This window comes from Eublepharis macularius, chromosome 2, assembly GCF_028583425.1.
Source record: "Eublepharis macularius isolate TG4126 chromosome 2, MPM_Emac_v1.0, whole genome shotgun sequence".
NCBI classification, from domain to species: Eukaryota; Metazoa; Chordata; class Lepidosauria; order Squamata; family Eublepharidae; genus Eublepharis; species Eublepharis macularius.
The window spans coordinates 155,162,325-155,183,378 of NC_072791.1; the positions used below are offsets into that span (position 1 = coordinate 155,162,325).

The following is a 21,054-nucleotide window of genomic DNA, read 5'->3' on the forward strand; positions in this document are numbered from 1 at the left end:
TAAAAAACACCCGGAAGTCGTCCTCGCTCATGGGCACAATGTCGTGCCGCTCTGGGCACAGGCATCTCTATTGTGAAAGCCCTGTATGCTTTGCCTTAGGTAACGGTGTTCGCTTTTGGACCGGAAGCCCGCGTTGGCGTGTGCGCTTCGAAACGATGCCGGACCCTGTGTGAAAGTATCATAGAGTTGCCGAGAGAGAGAGAGAGAGAGAGAGAGAGACTCCTCTCTAGCAAGAGGGGGAGAGAGTAGCGCAGTTCCTCTCGGTCTGTGCTGGCGGAGGGGGTGTCCTAGAGATGATATGCTCATCGATGAATGAGAGCCTGTAAGGGGGCACTAGCGAAGGAGCAAATAGGACCCCTTCCTGGGTGGAAGGGGGATGCAACGAGGCTCCACCTTGGAAGAAGAAGGCGACCCGCCAGAGGAAAGGGGGCAGAAGGTGTCTGGGTGACTAGAGGAAGGGAGCCTCCAGAGAAGAAGAGCCTCTGCTGGACCGTTGTAGCTACTTGTTACCCTGGCTGTTCTTAGAACAATGTAGTTCACAGCCGTGTCGGTCCAAAAGTAAAATCCACAGAATCCAGAAGTGAACCATCAGGGATCCCTTATGATCTTATGGCATTGTTTGTGAGCCTGTACACTGTATAGGAAGGTTTGGGGTGAGGGATCAGGATCACAGGCGAAGACCACCTAGGGTGAAGACCAAGCTCTGTCTGTCATCAGTATGGGGCTGGGTTTGGGAAGAGTTGTATTCAGACTTTTCTTTAGACTAGTGGTTCCCATTTCCATCTTATTGCACTTCTGAAACCACTGATGAGTAGTTCACGTCTGGCACTCGGAGCCTGGAAGATTACAAAAGAAACACTCCAGAAGGTGAGTGTGTTTAATTGTGACCCTTTAAAACACTTCAATACCTACTCCAGTGGCTAAGATCTCACAGAGCTGCTTTACAATGTACTAGTTCCAGCTAGTTGGACCCACCAGGTGGCTGGCATTTAGAAGCATGTAGGAGAAGCTGTATATAGTATTCTGTGTCCAGAAAGTGAAATGGAATTTTATAAGGGAGAATGTACAATGAAGATGAAGAGTGTTGGTGACAGCAATGAGAGTACTATTTGCAGGAAAATGGAAAACCAATGCTTGTCCTGGTCTCCCAGAGTGGAGAGATAAGATTCATGAATACATCTCAATAGCCAAATTGACTACCTACTTATGGATAACTGAGTTCTGGAAAAAATGGAAGGTTCTCTTTGATTACTTAGGCAAAACTAATTGATATAGAAGCTTAGAGGGAAGGAGAGAGAAGAAATGTTATGTATCTAGAATTAGGGAAGTCAAATATGCAGTGTTTTGTTTATCAGATCAAAGAAGCTTAAATGCATTGCTTGTTTTACTAAAACTATTATAACTGTATTGTTTATATACTTATGGTTTGTATAAGATTGTATAAGTTTCAATTTAATGTCTAATTTAGAATTTGCATAACCTTTATACTATGCACTTACTTTACTATATTTTATTTTCTTTTAAATAAAATTCTTTTTTTTTAAAGAAAAAGAAAATGAAGTTTAGCAGCATCCTTAATTTTTCCGGGATATAATAGTAATAGCAGTGCACCATTAATGCTAATGTGCTGATGTTATTTGGTGTGCGAGCTTTTCTCTAGCAGCCTTGGGCATGATGAGGTGCGAGCCAAAATATCATAATTGTGTTGATTCCTCCCCTCACATACTGCAGGCCTCTGACTCCCCCTTCCTGCTGCTCTTGTAGGAGTCTTCCCTAAAGCAGCATTTTGATGGGCATTTTGGGCTGCAGTGGGAGCAGGGAAAGTGAGAAAGTGATATGTCAAAGTGGAAATCCCTTCCATTCACAAAATGTTTGCATAGTTCTAATGTGCTTGTATGCATACGATATGATTCCAGCTCTGCAAGTAAAGTGTCTCATCCACAGTTCAATTGACTTTCTGAATCAGGCAGAGTAAACTTGGCTTGTATGAAATGGGTATTGTATGATATTGGCTAAGCAGCATACTATACTGTTCCCAAAATATTTCCTCTCCAAGCTTCGAAGGTTGAAATAGGTAAGCTATCTAGCTGATTTGAGCTCTGGGCTTCATTAGCATTGTGATGTATGTATAAGAGAGAGGAGAATAAGATACCAGTACAAAACTGCCAAAAGGAATGGCTTAGGAATTCTGCGTATAATCTCTAGTGTAGGGTGAAAGGGTGTATAGTGATGAGACAAAGTCAGAACACCATTTCTACGGACCTTGGAATTTAGGATTTTGTGCAGGGATAGGTACACTTTTAGCTGTGCTGAATGTAAATACAGAGATCATACAGAAGACTGTAAGTAGTACTGGGGAATAGAAATAGGGCTATCAGGCAAGCCTTTCCCAGTAACGTTATAGCAGAATGTTTGCAATTATTTTTCAGTAACTTGAGCCCAGTAGGATTTTTTTCTCTGGGCCTAAACCTCAACTATGCACCATTTCAGTGTCTTCACCTCCATATTTCTAGCAGCCTATATGTTTTAACTTGAATATCTGCTTTACACTCCAATTAATTGATTTTCTGTAAAAGTTTAACAGCAAGCCTTCATTCCCATCGTGAGATATACTCTCATAATCTCATAAAAATTTCAGAACCCCTGCCTGATCCTATTATTAATGTACCTAGTCATCTCTTACTCAGTTCAGAATTACTGGCACATTCTTTGCTTTTACTGGATAATGTCTCCATAGACTTAGATGTTTGTCTACCACACAGTCTATAATACCTGAGCCACCTGTGTGGTAAAACAGATTTTACTGCTCATCAGGTTTGGATGGGTATGTTTGTCTGTACCCAGCCAAAGCCTCTACTAATATGCTATTGTATCCAATCCCTAATTTTAACACATCTGGTTTCCCACACTCATCTCATCTTATAACAAATTCAATGTTCTTAGCAGTCCATAGCTGCCCCAGTTTAACCTGTCAAAGGCCATATTTCTTCAGTCATAAAATATTCCAGTAGGTAGAATTTTGGACTTAAATTGGATTTTAGGCTGTTCCACTGTTACATCTGCTTATCTTTTATAATCTGTGCCTCGTTGCTTCATGGAAAGAATTTCAGTTAAGTTTCTTACTCTGTACCAGATGTCATCCTGTTAAGCAACAACTGTGCTATATAGTAAACATTATTATGAACAGTAACTAATATTTTGTTTTGCCATTCCAGTCATTACTGGCTTCTTCTAGGCATAACCCTTGCTTTCTTTTCTTTAAGAGAGTAGCTGTACCCACCTTTGTGTCATGGTGCCAAGACCACACTGAGGAGTGAACGACCATGAACACAGGAGCAGTAACCAGAGAGCCTATGGGAGAAGACAAGATGAATACTCTTTGCCAGGAGCTGCTGCTACCTGGACCGGCAGATGCAGGAAATGAGGACAGCCATGGCATCGCCAGTGAAAATCTAACAGTGGGGCAGAGCTTAATTTTAACAGAGGCTTCTGTGGTAGGAGCAGAAACGTCTGGAGTTGAAATATTTGTAGAAGCAGTGGCTGGCAGCATGTCCCTGAGCAATCCTGGAAACACTACAGGTATGTTGCACTCATGTAGGATAGCCTAACCATATAAGAACTTTCTGGCTGCCATCTCTTAAAATGGACGAGTGGGCTCGGTAAGGTGCATTACATCATAGGACAGCCTTCAGTGTGCTACAAAAGGCAACAGTACCTCCAGTACAGAGCAGGAACAGAAAATGGGCTAGTGTTTATAAATGTGTTGGAAAGAGGGACATCAACCAAATTCTAATACATATTCTAGGAGAAGAGGGCATGGAGGCCTCTTTTAGGCCCAGGTGAATGGATTGCAGAGATCCCACAGTTATCAGCTACAGAATTAGTGGCCAGAATAACTGACTGTGCCTAGAGTTGCCTAAGGTAGCTCAGTGAGCTGAGGCAGGAAAGCTACAAAGGGTACATATCTGAAAGGACAGTGAAGGATTTTCCTCTCAAAGTACCTGATGGGCTTAGAACAGTAGCAGGGCCTACTATGAGTGAATTTATAGCAGCTTGAGGGAGCCTCCCTACTTTGTAACAGTGGTTACAAATGGGCTGTCAGACATAAGGATTAGATGTTTTTGGAGTCCAGCAGTATGGCCCACAGCACCCCTGCTGTATTCCATACAAGCTGTTGAAGTATGCTCAGGGACAGGAGCTGATGTCCTTACTAGGATGGAGCTGACTTGCAGTGGCTGATAGTATATGCCTTAGCATCCTTTCCCCCCAGTTCTTTAAATTAGCAATGCAGGCATCAAAAGTGTGGACAGTATAAGAAAACAGAGTGCAGTGCATTACAGAAGAGCAAAAACATAGGAGTTCAAATTTGCCACTAAGGAGAGAGGAAGTGGAATTGAGGGGAGAGGACATATAGCTGGTAAAGAAGGAAGCTTGAATGACAGAGATGTTTAGGCAGTGGCTTGTGGGAAGGAGGTATAGAGGTTGAGAAGCTAGGAGTTACAAGGAGATGCTCAGATCTGTGGAGAAAGTAATTACACACAACAGTGGGCTGATGAAGGAAATCTGGAAGGCAAAAATGGAAGAACACTGCATATTATCAGTGCTACCACTGATTCTGCACCTTAAACTTTTAAAAAAATTGCTTGGATATGGCTCTGGGCATATGCTGCATGTAGACTTTGGCCATCCAGGCCATTTGATCCTAACAATCCTATGCTAGGAAGATGATAAGACCATATGCTCAGTGTTTGATACAGGTCTTGAGGAAGGCTGCCCATTGTCACTGTTGCATCCAGGTGGTAGAAGAATTCTCCATTAAACAGTATCTAGTGTTTTAGTCTTTACTGCTCTGACTAGATTTGATTACCTAGAGGCAGTCATTTGTTCATTCCATTTATAGCCTGCCTTTCATCCAAAGAACTTGAGATGGTGTATATAAAGTTCACAGATGGTCTCCTATTCAGGCATACACCACATCTAGAACTATTTGCCATTCTTAGTAGTGCTTCATGGTGTGCATTCACCCTGGGATGAGAGATACAGCCTTTGTGCTTTCTCATTATTTAGCTGTTTTACAACCTCTCATTCTTGCAGAAGTCTTGGTCAAAGTTGTGGAACTATATTTCTGTGAGCGGTGTGGGCAGAGCTTTTCTGATCCAAGCCTACTCTCCCAGCATCAGTGTGTTGAGCTTTCCAGAGAACAGCTCACAAGCATCCCTCAACTCCAAGGGTTACCACTAGGACTTAATAACCAGGACCTGGCTGTCTCTGGAGAGAACCCAACTATCAACAAAGCATCAATGCCGAACTTGTTGGAAGGAAGCAGGCAGGACTCTGAATTATGCCCCGAGACCCTCCTATGCCCCATTTGCCAAGCTGAATTTGCATTGCCTGGTGAGCTGAAGGAACATTTTAAGGATCACCATAAGCCTCAGGGTGCCCCAATTTGCCCTGAGGAAGGCTGTCACTTCACTTCGGAGGACCACAAGCAGTTACGGGGGCATCTGCGGCGTGTCCATCAGGTCTCTCCAGTGGCCTGTGCCTACCGTGGCTGCCCGCTCTTATTCCGAAGTCAAGAGGACATGGCGCTTCACCGCAGGACCCACTTTCCATTTCACTGTGGGCATTGTGACTTCATCAGTGCCAATACCAAGCAGTTTGGGCAACATAGGCGGAGCCATCTGCAGGAGGTGGCAACAGTGCTAGAGACAAGAGCAGCTGGCAAGAGCAATGAGCACAGCTTCACTGCTGTGGTAGGAAGGAGACTGACTGATCATCTGCTTCTTAACTCAGGTATTAGAGAGAACATGCTGTAGAGCTAAGGGAACGATAGGGGTGAATGCAAAGGACTGTTGTGAAGCAAATGTCAGAATTCTTGATGCTTATCTGACCTGCTCCAGCTCATGAAATAGAGTTTTTGCCATAATATTAGCCTTTACTACTCAGCAAAAGGTGTTACTAGTCGGCATGTGCCCTGCAACCTTTAGATCTGATAGTTTGTTCTGTGAAAATTACTATTAAAAGTAGCTCTTACAGAGGGGAAAGCATTGTAACTGCGAGAAATCCCTGCAAATCTGGTAGATTTTTTTTTTTTAAGTCACAGACAGTAGATTGGGTGTGAAGAGCAATGCATGGGGAGGGTGCTTAAAACAAATATAAATAGAGCAATTCTAGAAAAGTGCTGTAGGTGACTAAATCTTTTCGGTCCCTTATTGATAATTTGATAAATGAGAGCAGCTGTAGCATAATGGTTAAGTGGTTGGGTTGTGAGTCAGCGCTCTGCTGATTCAAATCCCACTCCTGCCATAAGCTCAGCAGGTGGCCTTGAATGAGCCGCTTCTCTCAGGCCCCGCTTCCCAGCTGTATTGTGGGGATAATAATAATTCTGCCTTTGTTCTCCACTCTGAGTTGGGTGCTAATCTGTCTGGAACAGCAGTATATGAGCACACTGTTATTATAATTTCTGGTGTTTAATTTCCTTCTTTGTCAAACACAGGGGCCTAATTTCGATTTGGTATGTGTCCAGTTTTAACTGTCTTTCTGGTTCCTGTTCTGCTCTTTTTTCTGTCTGATTAAAGAGCTTCCTTTGGACTCAGTATATAATTATTTACTCATTGGTTCATCTCACATATTCTGTCTCAATTCTTCTGTTTCTGTGATGGGTTTTTTTTTCATTCCAAGCAGAAGTAGAATCACTGAGCAAAGCAGGGAATTCTCTCGGAGCTCAGAATGGTTGGGAGGTGACGGAAATGGATCCTGGCCTGGGAGGACATGTTGATAGAAATGATGTGCTTCACAAAGAACAGACAATGTGGACTAAGGAAGACACCTCTGGGAAGAGAGGACATGAATTACTGGAGGAAGAAGAGGAGGAGGGAGAGGAGATCTCATGCAAGGCAACCCAAGGGAGCAAAAAAGCATGCACCAAGAGAACATCTCAGGTCCAGCAGTTCAAAGGTAGAGGTCTTGACTGATTTGGAAGCTGTGGTTTCTGGCATGCCTTTAAAAAAGGCTTGCAGGAAGTAGCCAGAAAAATCGATAGTTTTGGGATGGTACACACAGGTATTTCATAACATACACTGAAGGTGGAGAAGAGATGTCTGAACTGGTCAGTCTCTGACTTGAGTTCACACAATAGCTTCCATCCTTGTTAAGTAATCAAGCTTTTATTTATTTATTTACTTACGTAGTTACTTCATTTATATCCTGTCTTTTTGCCCAATGAGGAACTGAAGTGGCTTACATCATTCTCCTCTCCTCTATTTATCCTTACAACAACCCTGTGAGGTAGGTTAGGTTTAGACTGTGTGACTGGCCCAAGTAATGCTCCCTTCTTCTACTGTCTTGCTCAAGAGTGGGATACAGTACACTTGATGCAGTGGCTATTCTCCAGTGGATGCTGATACCCTAAGAGACTATTTTTAAAGATCCAGGGTAACAAAAAAAAATTGACATTGGCTGGCTCTCTTATTTCCATGTTTTCTGTTTCCATGTTTCCCCTCACCACTTGATTGTTCTGATGAAGACCAGGTAAAATAGATTTGTGGCATATTTATTTTGTTAGCTTCCTTTATATAATCTGCCTTGAAACTCAGAAAGGTGGGCTACAAATGAAGTAAATAAAAAAATGCTGACTTTGTGGTTTTGTTGTTATCACTACAGGAGTTGTGGCAGAAGACTCCAAACACCTGTTCAAAACCCACATGTGTCCAGAGTGCAAGCGGTGTTTCAAGAAGCGGACTCACCTGGTGGAACACCTTCACTTGCATTTCCCAGACCCCAGGCTGCAATGCCCAAACTGTCAGAAATTCTTCACCAGTAAGAGCAAGTTGAAGATTCATATGATGCGCGAAACTGGGGAGAAGGCTCATCGCTGCCCGCTTTGCCACTATAGCTCTGTTGAGAAGAATGCTCTCAACAGGCACATGGCCAGCATGCATGAGGACATTTCCAATTTCTACTCAGATGTCTATTCCTGTCCTGTATGCAAGGAGAAGTTCAAGCTCAGCCATGCCCTCAAGGAACATCTGAAGACGCACAAAACAGAGCCCAAGCAATTAAGCTGCTTCCAGGCAGATTGTAGCTACTGCACAGAGGACCGCAAGGAGTTTCTTCGGCATGTTCGGGAGGTGCATGGAATTAAAACGGTGGAGTGCAAGTACTATGCCTGTTCCCTGCTCTTCCCCTCTGCAGAGGTCATGGAGGTGCATCGCAAAACACACTATGCCTTCCACTGCCAGCAATGTGATTTCATCTGCTCCAATAAGCATGTCTTCCGCAAACATAAGAAGCAAGGCCACCCAGGAAGCGAAGAACTCCAGTGCAGCTTCTGCTCCTTTACCACATTCAACTCCGTGGAATTCCATGACCATGTTGGCAAGATGCATGCCAATGAGAAGATACACAAATGCACTGAATGCAACTTTGCCACTGCACACAAGCGAGTCCTCATCCGCCACATGCTGCTGCATACAGGCAAGTTTTCTTACTATGTGATTGGAAGAGCTCTTCTTCAAGTATGCATGCTTGAAACTCCAATAATACTCTGTGGCTTTCCTGTAGTGTTTTAGAAGTCAGACCTATAATCTTGAGCAGAGAATGTTACTTGCTAGTTTGTGGCCTAGCTTTTGCCTGTCTTCAAACAGGTTAGCATTTGAAAGATTGCTGTAGTTTAAAGTGTTCCTTTTACTGCAAGCATTCCTATTTTTCTCCAAAGTGAAGAAAGAAGGTAGCATGGGACTTCTTCCAGCCCCCTGGCCAGTCAGAATTAATTTGTGTGTCTAGCACTCCTAGCACATGATCCTGTCCTTCTTAGGCCCTGGCTTCAAATTTTACACTCTCCCAGCAGTGAATTGCACTGATTTCTCTTGTACCACCCCATCCTCTGTCAAAGTACTTGGATTGTGTACCTGGAAGAACCTGGGAATATTCAGGAAAGCAAATATGCCAGATTTTAAAGAACACATTCCTACTGAACTTTTTCAGTCTTCTGATTAAACTGTCAGCAACCTGCCATAGAGGAATTAAGATTAAGTATTCAGAGGTAAACTCTTGCAGAAGTTATGCAGTGTAAAGTACTGTCTTTTGTTCTATGGCTTAAGGAGGGCATCACTTTTATTTAGGGCCATGTAGAAACATTCATCCACAGCTTCTGTTTTGTTCTGTGATTTTAGGAGAGAAGCCTCACAAATGTAAGCTGTGCACCTTCACTTGCCGAGATGTGAGCTACCTTTCTAAACATATGCTGACCCATTCCGATGATAAGAACTACATGTGCACTGAATGTGGCTATGTGACAAAGTGGAAGCACTACCTGAATGTTCACATGCGCAAGCACACAGGAGATCTCAGGTACACATAGTTCTCCCCACCCCCACCATCCTAGAATTGCTTCCTAAATCAGATCCAACCAGAACAGACTAGAGTAGCATGACCGTATCACAAAAACAGTGCCTGTGAAGTGCGGATGCCGTGCTTGGGCCAATGGACATATCTGTGGATTGGAATCAGGAATGTTAATCTGTTTAATGGCAGATTCAAGGGTTGACTAAGAGAACTTGTTAAGATTAACTGACTTGTATGAATCTAATCTGAGTTCATAACTTGAATATGCCACTAGCATCAGGGTAGATGTGTGTAAAGTGAAAATAATTTTGGAGAGTGGTGACTGATTGCATGTCATAGTACATCACAGGCATATGATAAGTATGACACCATATTGATGGCCATGTAAATTGCTTGTTCAGATCGACCACTGACCGCAGTCTCTTAGGATGATAATGCTGCAGAATCAGACTCCAGGCTGAGAACCCGTGAGAGAGAGCGATTCGCTTTCTGACATGGTGATGCCTGTCTGAATGCGTGAACATGTCTCAGCGATTGTCCCTTTATGACGTCTGCCCAGAAAAAGCAAAACTAGTAAAGGAAAATCTGGAATCGAGATGAGGAAATTAGATGCTGTGGCTCCCTGAGTAGCCTCCAGAACTGACCCCATCTAAGGAAATGCATCAGGGAGTTGGCAGTTGGTGGAATTGGTATCTACTAGGAAACAAAAAAGCATTCGAAAAGATCATAGTCGAGAGTATGTGCTTTTGACACTGTTCCTCTGTTTAGAGCTTGTCAAATTTTGAGAGACACGGAAATCCTCTATGCGACGCTCCTTTCCTCCCTCTCCCACAAGTCAGAAAAGGATCCATTTGAACAGATGGACACCCTTGTAGCACTTTAGGGAAACATCAAGGGTAAAGTTATTTTCTCCCACAGCCGTTCCCAATCACTTAATTTATTTTTGTTTTGATGAAGGAACCTTATTTTCTTAAAAAAATACTCCTTCCTTGGGCAGAACACATGTAACTGGGTTTTTTTTTTTAAATGAAGTGAATATCCCCACCCCTCCCTGGCCACAAGGCTATCCCACTTGTCCATTTAAATGATAGGAACAGAGCTAAAGCCACCCCCCCGCAACCCAGAAAAAAAAATGAGCATCTGTATAAGCCTTTACCTCCAAGCTCAGGACACCTTCCCATGCCAGGGTATAGAACTGAGCAATGTTGGAGGCCACGTGATGATATCAAGAGCTATTGGGTTTGGACCTTGCTAGCCCTAATTCAAATTTCAACTTTGCTGTGAAGCTGTTGGGTGTTTAAAGCAAATTATTTTCCTCTTCCTTGGTTCCCCAGCTGTGAAAAGGGGACTTGATGACTGCTTGCTTGCTAAAAGAGCTGTAGACTCTGTAATGTCTTGATGCACTTCCTCAGCCTGAGTTCCTGCAATCTGACCCAATTTTCTTTTTATGCCAAGGTACCAGTGTAACCAGTGTCCCTACCGCTGCCATCGGGCTGACCAATTGAGCAGCCACAAACTACGCCACCAGGGCAAGTCCTTGATCTGTGAGGTGTGTGGCTTTGCGTGCAAGCGCAAGTATGAGCTGCAGAAGCACATGCAGGCAAAACACTCTCAGGAGTACCAGATGCCTGTCTTCCAGTGCCAGTATTGCAGCTTCCAGACTAAGTACAAGCAAGCCCTGCTCAACCATGTGAACTGCAAGCACACCAAACAGAGGGAGTTCCGCTGTGCTCTCTGCCCTTACCGCACCTTCAACAACACTAGCCTCTTCTTCCACAAGCGCAAGGTCCATGGTTACATGCCAGGTGACAAGGGCTGGCAGGATAACTATGCCGGCAAGGAGATGGAGGTCAGCTCCACTGAGGTTCTGCTCAGCTATAACCTTGCCATGACACTGCATTCCCACTGCAGCTCCTCTCTGCCAGGGAAGGAGCCATGTCATGACAAAGCCAATTCCCTTCTTTCAGAAACTCAAGAGGAGTACCAACATCAAGAGTCTTTCATTATGCAAGCCTTTGAGAATGAAAATAACACTCAGACTGCAGGAGAAGGTGGTGTTGGAGGGCAGGACCATTGCAAAGTGGACATGGTTCCTCCAGGAGAACTTTCTGAGAAAGCACCTGTGAATGCTAGGGAACCAGGCGATGTCAGTAGCATGCTGGTTCAAAGTTGCACCCTGCACTTGGAGCCCCTGTGTAATTCAGACCACACTCTGGAGCATCTGGCCAAGGAGATGCCCACAGCCTTGCCAGAAAAGCAAGAAGCTGCGGACTGCAGGGAAGCAGAATCAGCCTATGAAGTATTAGGCTCCAGAGATCCCCTTATGTTGGAGGACAGTGACTCTGCCCTTGAAGATATACCTGAGTTTGAGGAGGAAACTGAAGTCCATGGGAATGGAGAACTGGAGCTGGAGAAAGATGTTGGTTCTTGTGCTGGGGAGAGCAGTGAAAAGGATATTCAGCAAGATCCAGGGGAAAAGGAAGAGGTCAGGCAGGACTCTGAATCCCTGCAGGTACCACCCAGTCCAGAGCAGGAAGTAGGGTGCAAAGAGCTGAGTGAACAGGAAACCTGGCCAAACATGTTAAAGTCAGACTCACCCCAACCTGATGTCTCCCGCAATTTTCACCTGGCCTCAGAAGGTAGTCCTCTTCCTCTCCATTTGGAAGACGTTTCCCAGTCAGAGTTGCTGCTTAAAGCTCTGAGGAGGCAGGACAAAGAGCAAGCAGAAACCTTGGTGCTGGAAGGGAGGGTGCAGATGTTGGTGGTTCAGTCTGAAAGTCCAGTGTTCAAGTGTGAGAAGTGCTCCTACATCACCAGGAAAGAGAAATCCATGTTAATGCACTGCAAAGCAGGTTGCCAGGGCAGAAAGCGCCCTCTGGTATGCCAAGAGTGTGGCGCCATCTTCAAACAACAGAGAGGGCTTAACACTCATATCCTTAAGAAATGTCCAGTCCTTATGAAAAAGAACCATGGAAAATTAGTCAGTGTAGATCAGTCTGTTGCAGCAGAGCCCAGCGAGAATGGTCTGGAAATGCTGGAGGCAAAAAAGAATGGTGCAGATGCCTTAAATGAGGTAAAGGTGAGCAAGCTGCAAGAAGGATCCTGGGAAGTAGGGCCTGATGATACAGGCCATCTGGCCACTGTGCATCCTGACATGCAGACCTTGGCTGTGGATCAGCAAGATCAGCCATCTCAAGATGTCCTTGCAACTATGGTGGAAGAAAAACTGTCACAGACTATCACAGACAGAGCTGCCTCTCATTCAGAAAAGTACTACTTGGAGCAGAGCAAGTTCCACTGTAAATCCTGCTCATTTGTCTGTTCACGAGTGTCCACCATTCGTTCCCATGTAGAAGATGGCTGCCGCAGTCTGGATAGGTTCTGGTGTCCTGTATGTTCTAATCGTTTCCGCTCCAAGAGGGCCCTGAAGATCCACCAGTCAGAGGAGCATGTTCAAGCACTGCCCATTAAGGAGCTTCAAGGGACCAATGGCACCATTCCTCCAGAAGGAGGAGGAGGGAAGCATGAGAATGAGCAAGTTGGCGGTGAGGAGATGGGCGAGCCAGATAATTCAGTGACGGCAACATCTCCCCCTCTAGCCTCTCAGGTCAAGAGGCGGCGCTTTTCTTGCCCCACCTGCCCTTTCACATGCCACCAGGAGCGTGCCTTGAAGACTCACAAGAAGCGGGGCTGCCTGAAGTTGGGTGAGTTCCGCTGTACCCTGTGTCCCTTCACATCCAAGGCCGCAGCAGCCTTGAGGCTCCACCGCAAGCTGCACCGGAAGTACTACAGCACACGTCCCCAGCTGGTCTGTCGCCAGTGTGACTTCACTTGCAAGCAAGCACGCTGTCTGCGTCAGCATGTGCGCATCAAGCATGAAGGTGTGAAGCCTCACAAGTGCCCTTACTGTGACTTCAGCACTACACGGCGCTACCGCCTGGATGCCCACCAGTCCTTGCACACGGGGGTAGGTCGCATTGCCTGCCCTACCTGTGGCCAAACCTTTGGCACCAACTCCAAACTGCGCATTCACCGCTTGCGTGTCCATGAGAAGAAGCCCACTCACTTCTGCCCATTCTGCGACTACAGTGGCTACATTCAAAATGATATCACCCGTCATGTCAACAGCTGCCACCAGGGGGAGCTGAACTTTGCCTGCTCACGGTGTGAAGCCCGTTTCAGTTCCGAAACAGCTCTCAAGCAGCACGCTTTGCGGCAGCATGAAGAGAAAGTCTCCTATTGTTGTCCACACTGTGCCTTCGTTTGCCACAGTGAGGCCACCCTCAAGTGCCACGTCCAGAAGCAACACCCTCACCTGCAATGTGCTACCTGTAAGGAGACTCTGACAACTCGTGAGGAGCTGGAGGAGCATAAGAAACTACACTTCATCCACCGTTGTGACTGTTGCAGCTTTGCAGCCAAAGAGCGGCAGCAGCTTGTAAGCCACTACTTGGAGGCCCACGAGCCCTCCGTGGCTGAGGAAAGGCCACTCAAATGCTCCTTCTGTGACTTTGCCTGCCACCACCAGCTGGTCTTCGATCACCACATGAAAGGGCATGGCGGCACCCGTGTTTACAAGTGCTCTGACTGTGAGTACACCACCAAGAACAAGCAAAAAATCACATGGCACATCCGCATTCATACTGGGGAGAAGCCTTATAAGTGCCACTCATGTCAATATGCCTGTGCTGACCCTTCACGCCTCAAGGTGAGAACTTCTCAGGGCTTTGGGGTGGGTTGTGGAAGGATATTGGAAAGTCTTCACAGTCACTGAAATCCACTTGGCAACTCAAAGGGCAAGGATCTATCAAGCACAGTGTCCAAAGGGGAGAAATTCCTTTTAAGAACAACATTCCATGTCACTCTGTAGCATGGTGGACCTTGCCTGGTTTCTAACGCAGTTCACTGAATTCCTTTCTATCAAGCTTCAATCACACTATATTAAGTACCTTTTCCCATGTAGTCTCCTGTCTTTTCTGTGACAGAGAATGCATACCTACCCTTTCGATCTTCAGTTCTCCTGTTCCTTCGTGATCACTTTCATACCACTTTGCCTAATAGCAGGTCACCCGGTCATTCATTTATCTGTGATCTGAAAGGTCTGTGTGATGAATAATATGCCCCCTCCCTCAGCATGCATTTGTGTAGCCTTCTTAGTTTAATACTCTGTTACCGTATCAGAAAGTGGCTGTGGCTTTAACTTCCAAGGAATTTGTTTTGGTTCTGATTTTAAATTGCCCCTCCATTAGTAGATCATCATGAGATCCCTCTTGCTGTCTTTTTTTTAAAGCAAAAATAGACTGACCATCTCCAGCTTAGGAGTCTGATTTCTTGATCTGAAATTTCTTAACTTTTCTCTGCACTTGTAATCATTACCCTACTTCCAAAATGGTGCATTTTAAAAGGTGGGCTCCAGAGCTATTGTGTCAATCTCTGGTTAGAAGCATATTATGAATGAGATAACTAGAAAAACAACTGGTGCACCATGGAGCTCTGCATAAGTCTTGGCTCGCTACTAAACTTCTTGAATGTCTTGCTGTTTGCATTATATTTTTCCAGTCCTCTTTGTAAGAGGGCTACCGTGGAACTGCCAGTCAGTTGGGTTAATGGAGTTCTGTTTCTGCATATAACTATCTAGCCCATACTGTCCCTAAGACATAGATCTGGTTTTTACTTCCCTACTTATTTAGAGCCAGTTTGATGTGATGGTTAGAGCGTAAGACTACTATCTAGGAGACCCAGGCTTGACTCCCCACTCTGCCATGAGAGCTTGCTGGGTGACCTTGGGCCAAACACACTCTCAGCCACTTCATAGGATTGGTATGAGCAGGGCTTTTTTTCTGAGAAAAGAGATGGTGGAACTCTCAAGAGGGAAATGAGGGGAAAACACACAGGCCCTGTTACAAAATGGCCATTTCCTCCAGGGGAACTGATCTCTGTCTAGAGATCAGGGGGGTGAGGCACCGGACATGAGAGGTGCCGGAACTCCGTTCCACTGCGTTCCCACTGAAAAAAAGCCCTGGTTATGAGGTTGAAATGGAGGAGGGAAGAACAATTTTGTATGCTGTCTTGGGGATTGTGGAGACAAACAGGGTGTCAGTTTCTAAATAAAATTATTCCTTTAAAATCTATTTCTTTTCAAAGAGGTCAGGGTTGCACACATGCCCACTCCGATTCTACTTTTATCCTTGCAGCAACCCTCTCAATTTGCACCAAGTTATGCGGAGAGGTAGTGACTGGTGACCCAGTGAACTTCATGACTAGATAGGGATTCAGCTCTCAGCTAAACACGTGTTGTAGGGGATCCATGATCAGATGCTGCCTCGTGTAATTTAAGCTCAGAGGAGAGCAACGGGGTGACTTGGATCAGGGCTGTGGCGTTAGGACATGGGGGAATACTTCCCCATGTGCTGTTTTTGTGGAAGAAAATCTCCCTCCCTCACCCCCCTCCAAGCTGTCATTAGACTCAGTAGGGAGAAAAGTCAGGCACAACCTGGCTGCCCGTCTCCTTACTGGATTTAATAGCAGCTCGGGGAGAAGGGGAATTCTGTCTTGGGGCGGGGGGGGGGGAATTGAACCCCAGCACCAGTGTCACAGTCCAAATAGCCCTCCTCCCATGACCTTAAATTGAACGTGAGGGGATCCATTCATGGTTCCCCAACGTCATATGTTGTTTGACATTCTACCTACTGCAATACAGTGGATCAGGTTTATAATATTCAATGAAAGCAGACAAAAGTGCTTGTAAGGTCTCTCCTGCGACCCCTGACTGTTCTCTCCATCTGCCCCAGTATCACATGCGCATCCACAAGGAAGAGAGGAAGTACCTTTGTCCAGAATGTGGCTACAAGTGCAAGTGGGTGAATCAACTGAAGTACCACATGACAAAGCATACTGGTAAGTGCTAAGCAGGAGTGAGGAGACTGCACTTAGGGACTGGCCAGTGCAACTTTTATGCCTCTTGTGGGATAAAGTCTCCCTGGGCTGCATCTTCTCATGAAGAGAGTCTCTTTGTACCTTACACAGGCAAATGGGTGGTTCATAAACATTTCTTGCAGTTGTCGGATCTGTGAAAGGTGTGGTGATTTGTAGGGTCTTGCTGATTTGCTCTGTGACACTTTCAATTTGCTGTTTGCCTGTTCACCAGGGACAAATGTGAGTTACCCCTGGGGTAAGCACCTGCATGGTACATTGTGCATGGCTTTCTTAGGGGAACACTATATTATTTGGATCCAACCAACTATGAATGGAACAAATCTGCAGAAAGTATCTTTGTCTGTTCTTTTTGTAGCTTTCTGTGCCCCCCTCCCCTCCCAAAGGTGCTTCTGACACCTCTGGAAAAGTGCAAGATTTGGCATGGAAAGTTGCAGTGGGAAAGAGAACTGACTGAAATCCTCCTCCCTCAAAAGACCTCTCACATACGAAAGAGTGGAGTAAGAGATCAAAGGGCGAGGGATGGGGTTTCCTCTTCTTGTGAGTCCATATGGCTCCCTCTCTTGTTATAGTGTAAAATTAAAGCAAATATACAGGATTGCCTGTTAAAAGTGTTTGGAAGCTGCAGCTGGTCCAGAACACAGATGCTTGACTAATATACTTCCCAGTATAGCTATGTGGATGTGTTTACACTCACCATCCTCCTCTCCCTTTTCAGAAGGGCCTTACTGACCCACAAGTGGTGTTCCATTCAGCCCTCTGAGGCAGCTAGGAGCCGTCTCTGCCTTTCGACACACCATTCTTCCAGCTTGCCCGACCCTTGGAGGTGATGTTCTCTTTCACGCCTCCTTTGGTATGCTGCCACCAATTGGTCGTTTTAGGAATTACCCACTAAGAGGGCCAGTACTCCCAGCTTCCCTTTTGCATTGCCGTTCTAAGGCTCTAGCTAATGCTCGCATCTCCTGCTACCTAAGGTCTGATTACCATGGGGACGGCTTGCCATAATTGCATGCTACAGGGAAAATAGTGACCTCTTACCAACTGTCTTCTTTCCCTTGGTACCCTTTTAAAATAGCAAGTTTGAAAGGTCGAGGTCCATATAGTAAGGAGAACAACTCCTGGCATTTAAAATAGTCAAAATGTATTTAAAATAAAACGTTCATATACACACTCTCTGCACAGCGATGGATTGAACAAGGAATACAATGGAAGGATGTAAACATGCAGTCCTCTGTACCTCCACCTTATACGTGCCCTGGCTCTTTAACTTTTGGGTTTGCTAAAAGCTTCCATTGCCTTGCAGTCTTTGTCTAGGCAGCCCGACCTTTGTCTGCTCCACATGGCAGTGGTAGCCATCAAGGTGGCGCTCAGGTGTGAGAGCTCCCTTGTCCAGATGGAATCAGCCAAAATAGACCCCCCCCCCCTCCATTCAAGTGGATGTTGTTATCCCTTGTGGGTCAAAGAATCTCTTCCTGAGATCTTCAGGAAGATTATTATCTAGTCCCTCTCTCACATACACACACAGTCTCTGTGTCACCTTTTAGGTGCCAGAAGCCAGCTAAGATATGAGCTGGCGATTTCATAATCTTGCTCGGATGGTTATTAGCATTTCTAAAACGTTGATGGCTGGAACTTGGGCAATGCTTGGGATCAGTTGCCTTGCTCTTTCTTGCATGTCTTCTGCTAGGAGAAAGAAAAACTTTTAAACCTAAAATTGGGGGGTTTGTCAAGCCCAAACCCTGAAGTAAAAAAAAAAAAATTCTTCACACATGCATTGCTCCCCAGTGCCTTTTGCTTCTCTTCCCATCATTGCCACTCCAACCCTTACTGCCCCTTCCCTGATGCAAATTATATACTCTTGACTTTGAAATGATTAGGAGAAATGTTCCCAGTGAAAGCTTCATTTTTTCTGAACACAGAAATACAGACTTTCCCCACCCCCTTCCAGGTTGCTCTGAAGCAAATATTTGATTATGGAATGATAAGTGGAGCAGCAGATATTAATAGGGCAGTTTAGGGAACTCGAGCACCAGGCAGGTAGCAGTGTTTTGGATGGGGGAGTGCTAAATAGCTGTGTGCTCCAACTCTTGAGCAAATGTGCAAGCTGCCTGTGGGATGCTCCTAGTCTATCTTCTATGGACTGGGTGAAAAGTTGGCAGCACTTTGAGTGCAGGCTGAGCGCTTGAGAGAATGATCAGATTGAGTTCCTCTGGGTGGGGGCAAACGAAGAAGTGAAGAGCTGCATGGAGCTTCTGGCAACATCTGTACATGGAGTGGAGAAATACCTCTTACTTTGGACCCTCACCTGTAATTTAAAAAAATCTCTTTCCTGGTGAACAAAGAGGAGGAGGAGGAACCAAATGTGCTCCAGCTGCACTCAGCCAGGCTTTTAATATGCTAGTGGCCTCTTGGTTGGAGACAATGCAGTGGTTATATCACAGATCTGCTAGAAGTTGACACCTGGTGGGGGACAGAGATTTGGGAGGCTAAAAATGATAGAAATACCCTTACTGGAGATTTCAGGAAAGGCTTCTTTGACCTGCAGAGGGGTGAGGAAACAGAGATAATAAAACCTCTTGTCACAGAGGGGAAAGGTCTCTTTGGCTGATTCCATCTGGAAAGAAGGAGCTCTCACACCTGGGCTCCTGCTGATGACAGCCTTTGCCATGTGGAGGAGACAAAGGGCAGCAAGCCTGAACAAAGACTCCAAGGTAATGGGAAGTTTTTAAAGCACTGTAACTTTTAAGTTAGAGAGACTGCCTTAGGGTAATTGCTTCTAGGGCATGTATAGATTGAGGGACGGGGAATAGCTTGTTTATACCTTTCTTTTGGGAACTCTTGCTCCATCTATTGCTGTGCTGAGAGAATGCGTGTGGATGTTTTCTTTTTAATAAATCCTTTATAATTTTTAATGCTGGCACTTGTTCTCTGTACCACATAGTCTTCCACTATTCAAATGTGCTATGTAAAACGGGAAGAGAAGAGGGGTGATCTGTTTGCAAATTGCTAATTGCAGTGGTGAACAAGTGCAACAGTCCCCATGGTAACCATGCACTCGGTAGCAGGAGACACAGGCTTGAGGCAGGGCTAAGGGAGCAGAGCTGGGACTCCTGGTCCTCTCAATGGGTAATTCCTACAAAGGCCCAGATGGTGGCACTGGTGTATCAAAAGAGGGAGTGAAACCTCTTCCGAGGGTTGGTAAAGCCAAGAGAGTGGCACGTTGCCAGGAGGAGACTTGGATGGCCATTGGTGCCCGGATGCCTTTGAGGGCAAGATGGAACAGAGCCTGCTGGTCAATGGGGCTGTTCCGCCACATGTGGCGATGTAGAAGTGTAAATCTGATTCCTGAAGTTCTGCATATGATAACTGCTTCAAGTTACCCCAGTTCCTTGCCTATCCCTGTACTGCTGAGGGCAGTTATGAGACCAATACAGTTTGAATAGTACATTTGCTATGGTGCAAGGAAGGTACTTTTTCAGTGTAAGAAATGGGACAATCTAAGCATATTTCTGCATTTGAGGCTAATAATGCACTGATTCTAACAAGCCCTAAGACCATCCACCCATTTTATTTTCATTGGACGCTGTTCCTTTAGGGTGGAGTTTGCATTACTGACTGCATTTCCATTAGTTGGTTGCTTGCAGCCATAGCTACTGGGCACTTTAGAGAGCTGCAATGCAGGGTGGGGATTCAGGGGCATGTTCAGACTTGTGTGCTTCTCTGTCTCCCACCTGTGGCTTTGAATGCAAAGAGGGAAGGCAGAATATTCCTTTGAGAGTGGAATACTTGTGCCTGGCTGCTTGGTTCTGATGCTGATGCAACACCAGCCTTCTCCATTTCTCAGGTGTTGCTCTCTGCTTCCCACACAGGAATCAAGCCGTACCAGTGTGATGAGTGCAAATACTGTACCAACCGTGCTGATGCCCTGCGCATCCACAAGGAGACTCGGCACCGCGAGGCCCGCTCCTTCATCTGTGAGCAGTGTGGGAAGGCCTTCAAGACCCGCTTCCTCCTGAAGACTCATTTGAAGAAGCACAGCGAGGAGAAGCCATATGTCTGCAACGTGTGCTACCGAGGCTTCCGATGGGCAGCTGGCTTGCGGCACCATTACCTGACCCACACTAATGAGCACCCTTTCTTCTGCCGCTACTGCAGCTACAAGGCCAAGCAGAAGTTCCAAGTGATCAAGCACCTGCAGAGGCACCATCGCGAGCAGGGTGGGATAGAGGGGGACCTCAGCAAAGGGGTGGGCAAAGACCCCAGCACACTCACTGTTCACCTGCATGATGTTCAGCTGGAAATTTCCACCTCCAAGACCCCAAAGGAAGGGGAGGCTCAGGTATTGCCACACAGTTAATTAAAACAGATAGATGGACTTAGAAGTCAGGACTGCTTTGCTGTAGTCTCCTTGAGCCATAGGAAGACAGAAGCATAGTGCTGGCAGCACAAGGAGCCATGTCCAAGCCATTTCAAGCCCAGTGGGGCAAACACAGGCCATTCTTGGTCACGTGTGTGCACTTGTGTATGTTTATAGGCATATCTGTATATCTGATGTAAAGGATGTTACTGTATAAAAGGGATGCCTGTCATTGTTTGCAACTTGGATGGCACTGGATTTCTTACGCACTAGAGTAAGGGTCACTGACCTTGTTGAACAGGTGGGTATTGGGGAGTTTCAAGAATAGGTAGCGGGTCTGTCTAGGAGGTCCGCCACCCTCCGTTCCAAGTACTGATTACAGGTGCTCAGACTCCTAGCAGGCCTCCTGGGAGGGTGGA

The 21,054-nt window shown here is 45.7% G+C and overlaps 1 protein-coding gene across 1 annotated transcript; it reads left to right on the forward strand.

Annotated features, from left to right (window-relative positions):
- The first annotated feature begins 245 nt into the window (after window positions 1–245).
- Window positions 246–20,849, forward strand: ZNF142 (zinc finger protein 142). Its single transcript, XM_054972979.1, has 9 exons — window positions 246–867; window positions 3,264–3,579; window positions 5,095–5,793; window positions 6,685–6,957; window positions 7,663–8,475; window positions 9,174–9,351; window positions 10,801–14,053; window positions 16,137–16,242; window positions 20,148–20,849. Exons 2-9 carry the CDS (start codon window positions 3,324–3,326, stop codon window positions 20,633–20,635), a joined length of 6,066 nt encoding a protein of 2,021 aa, XP_054828954.1. The 5' UTR covers window positions 246–867; window positions 3,264–3,323; the 3' UTR covers window positions 20,636–20,849.
- The last annotated feature ends 205 nt before the right edge of the window (window positions 20,850–21,054 follow it).

What these genes read in the sequence shown, in the direction of transcription:
- ZNF142 (XM_054972979.1), top strand. Translation starts at nt 3,324, where the DNA reads ATGAACACAGGAGCAGTAACCAGAGAGCCTATGGGAGAAGACAAGATG. An exon ending in TCATCTGCTTCTTAACTCAG is followed by an intron (nt 5,794 to 6,684) that starts GTATTAGAGAGA and finishes CATTCCAAGCAG; the next exon opens with AAGTAGAATCACTGAGCAAA. An exon ending in CCACATGCTGCTGCATACAG is followed by an intron (nt 8,476 to 9,173) that starts GCAAGTTTTCTT and finishes CTGTGATTTTAG; the next exon opens with GAGAGAAGCCTCACAAATGT.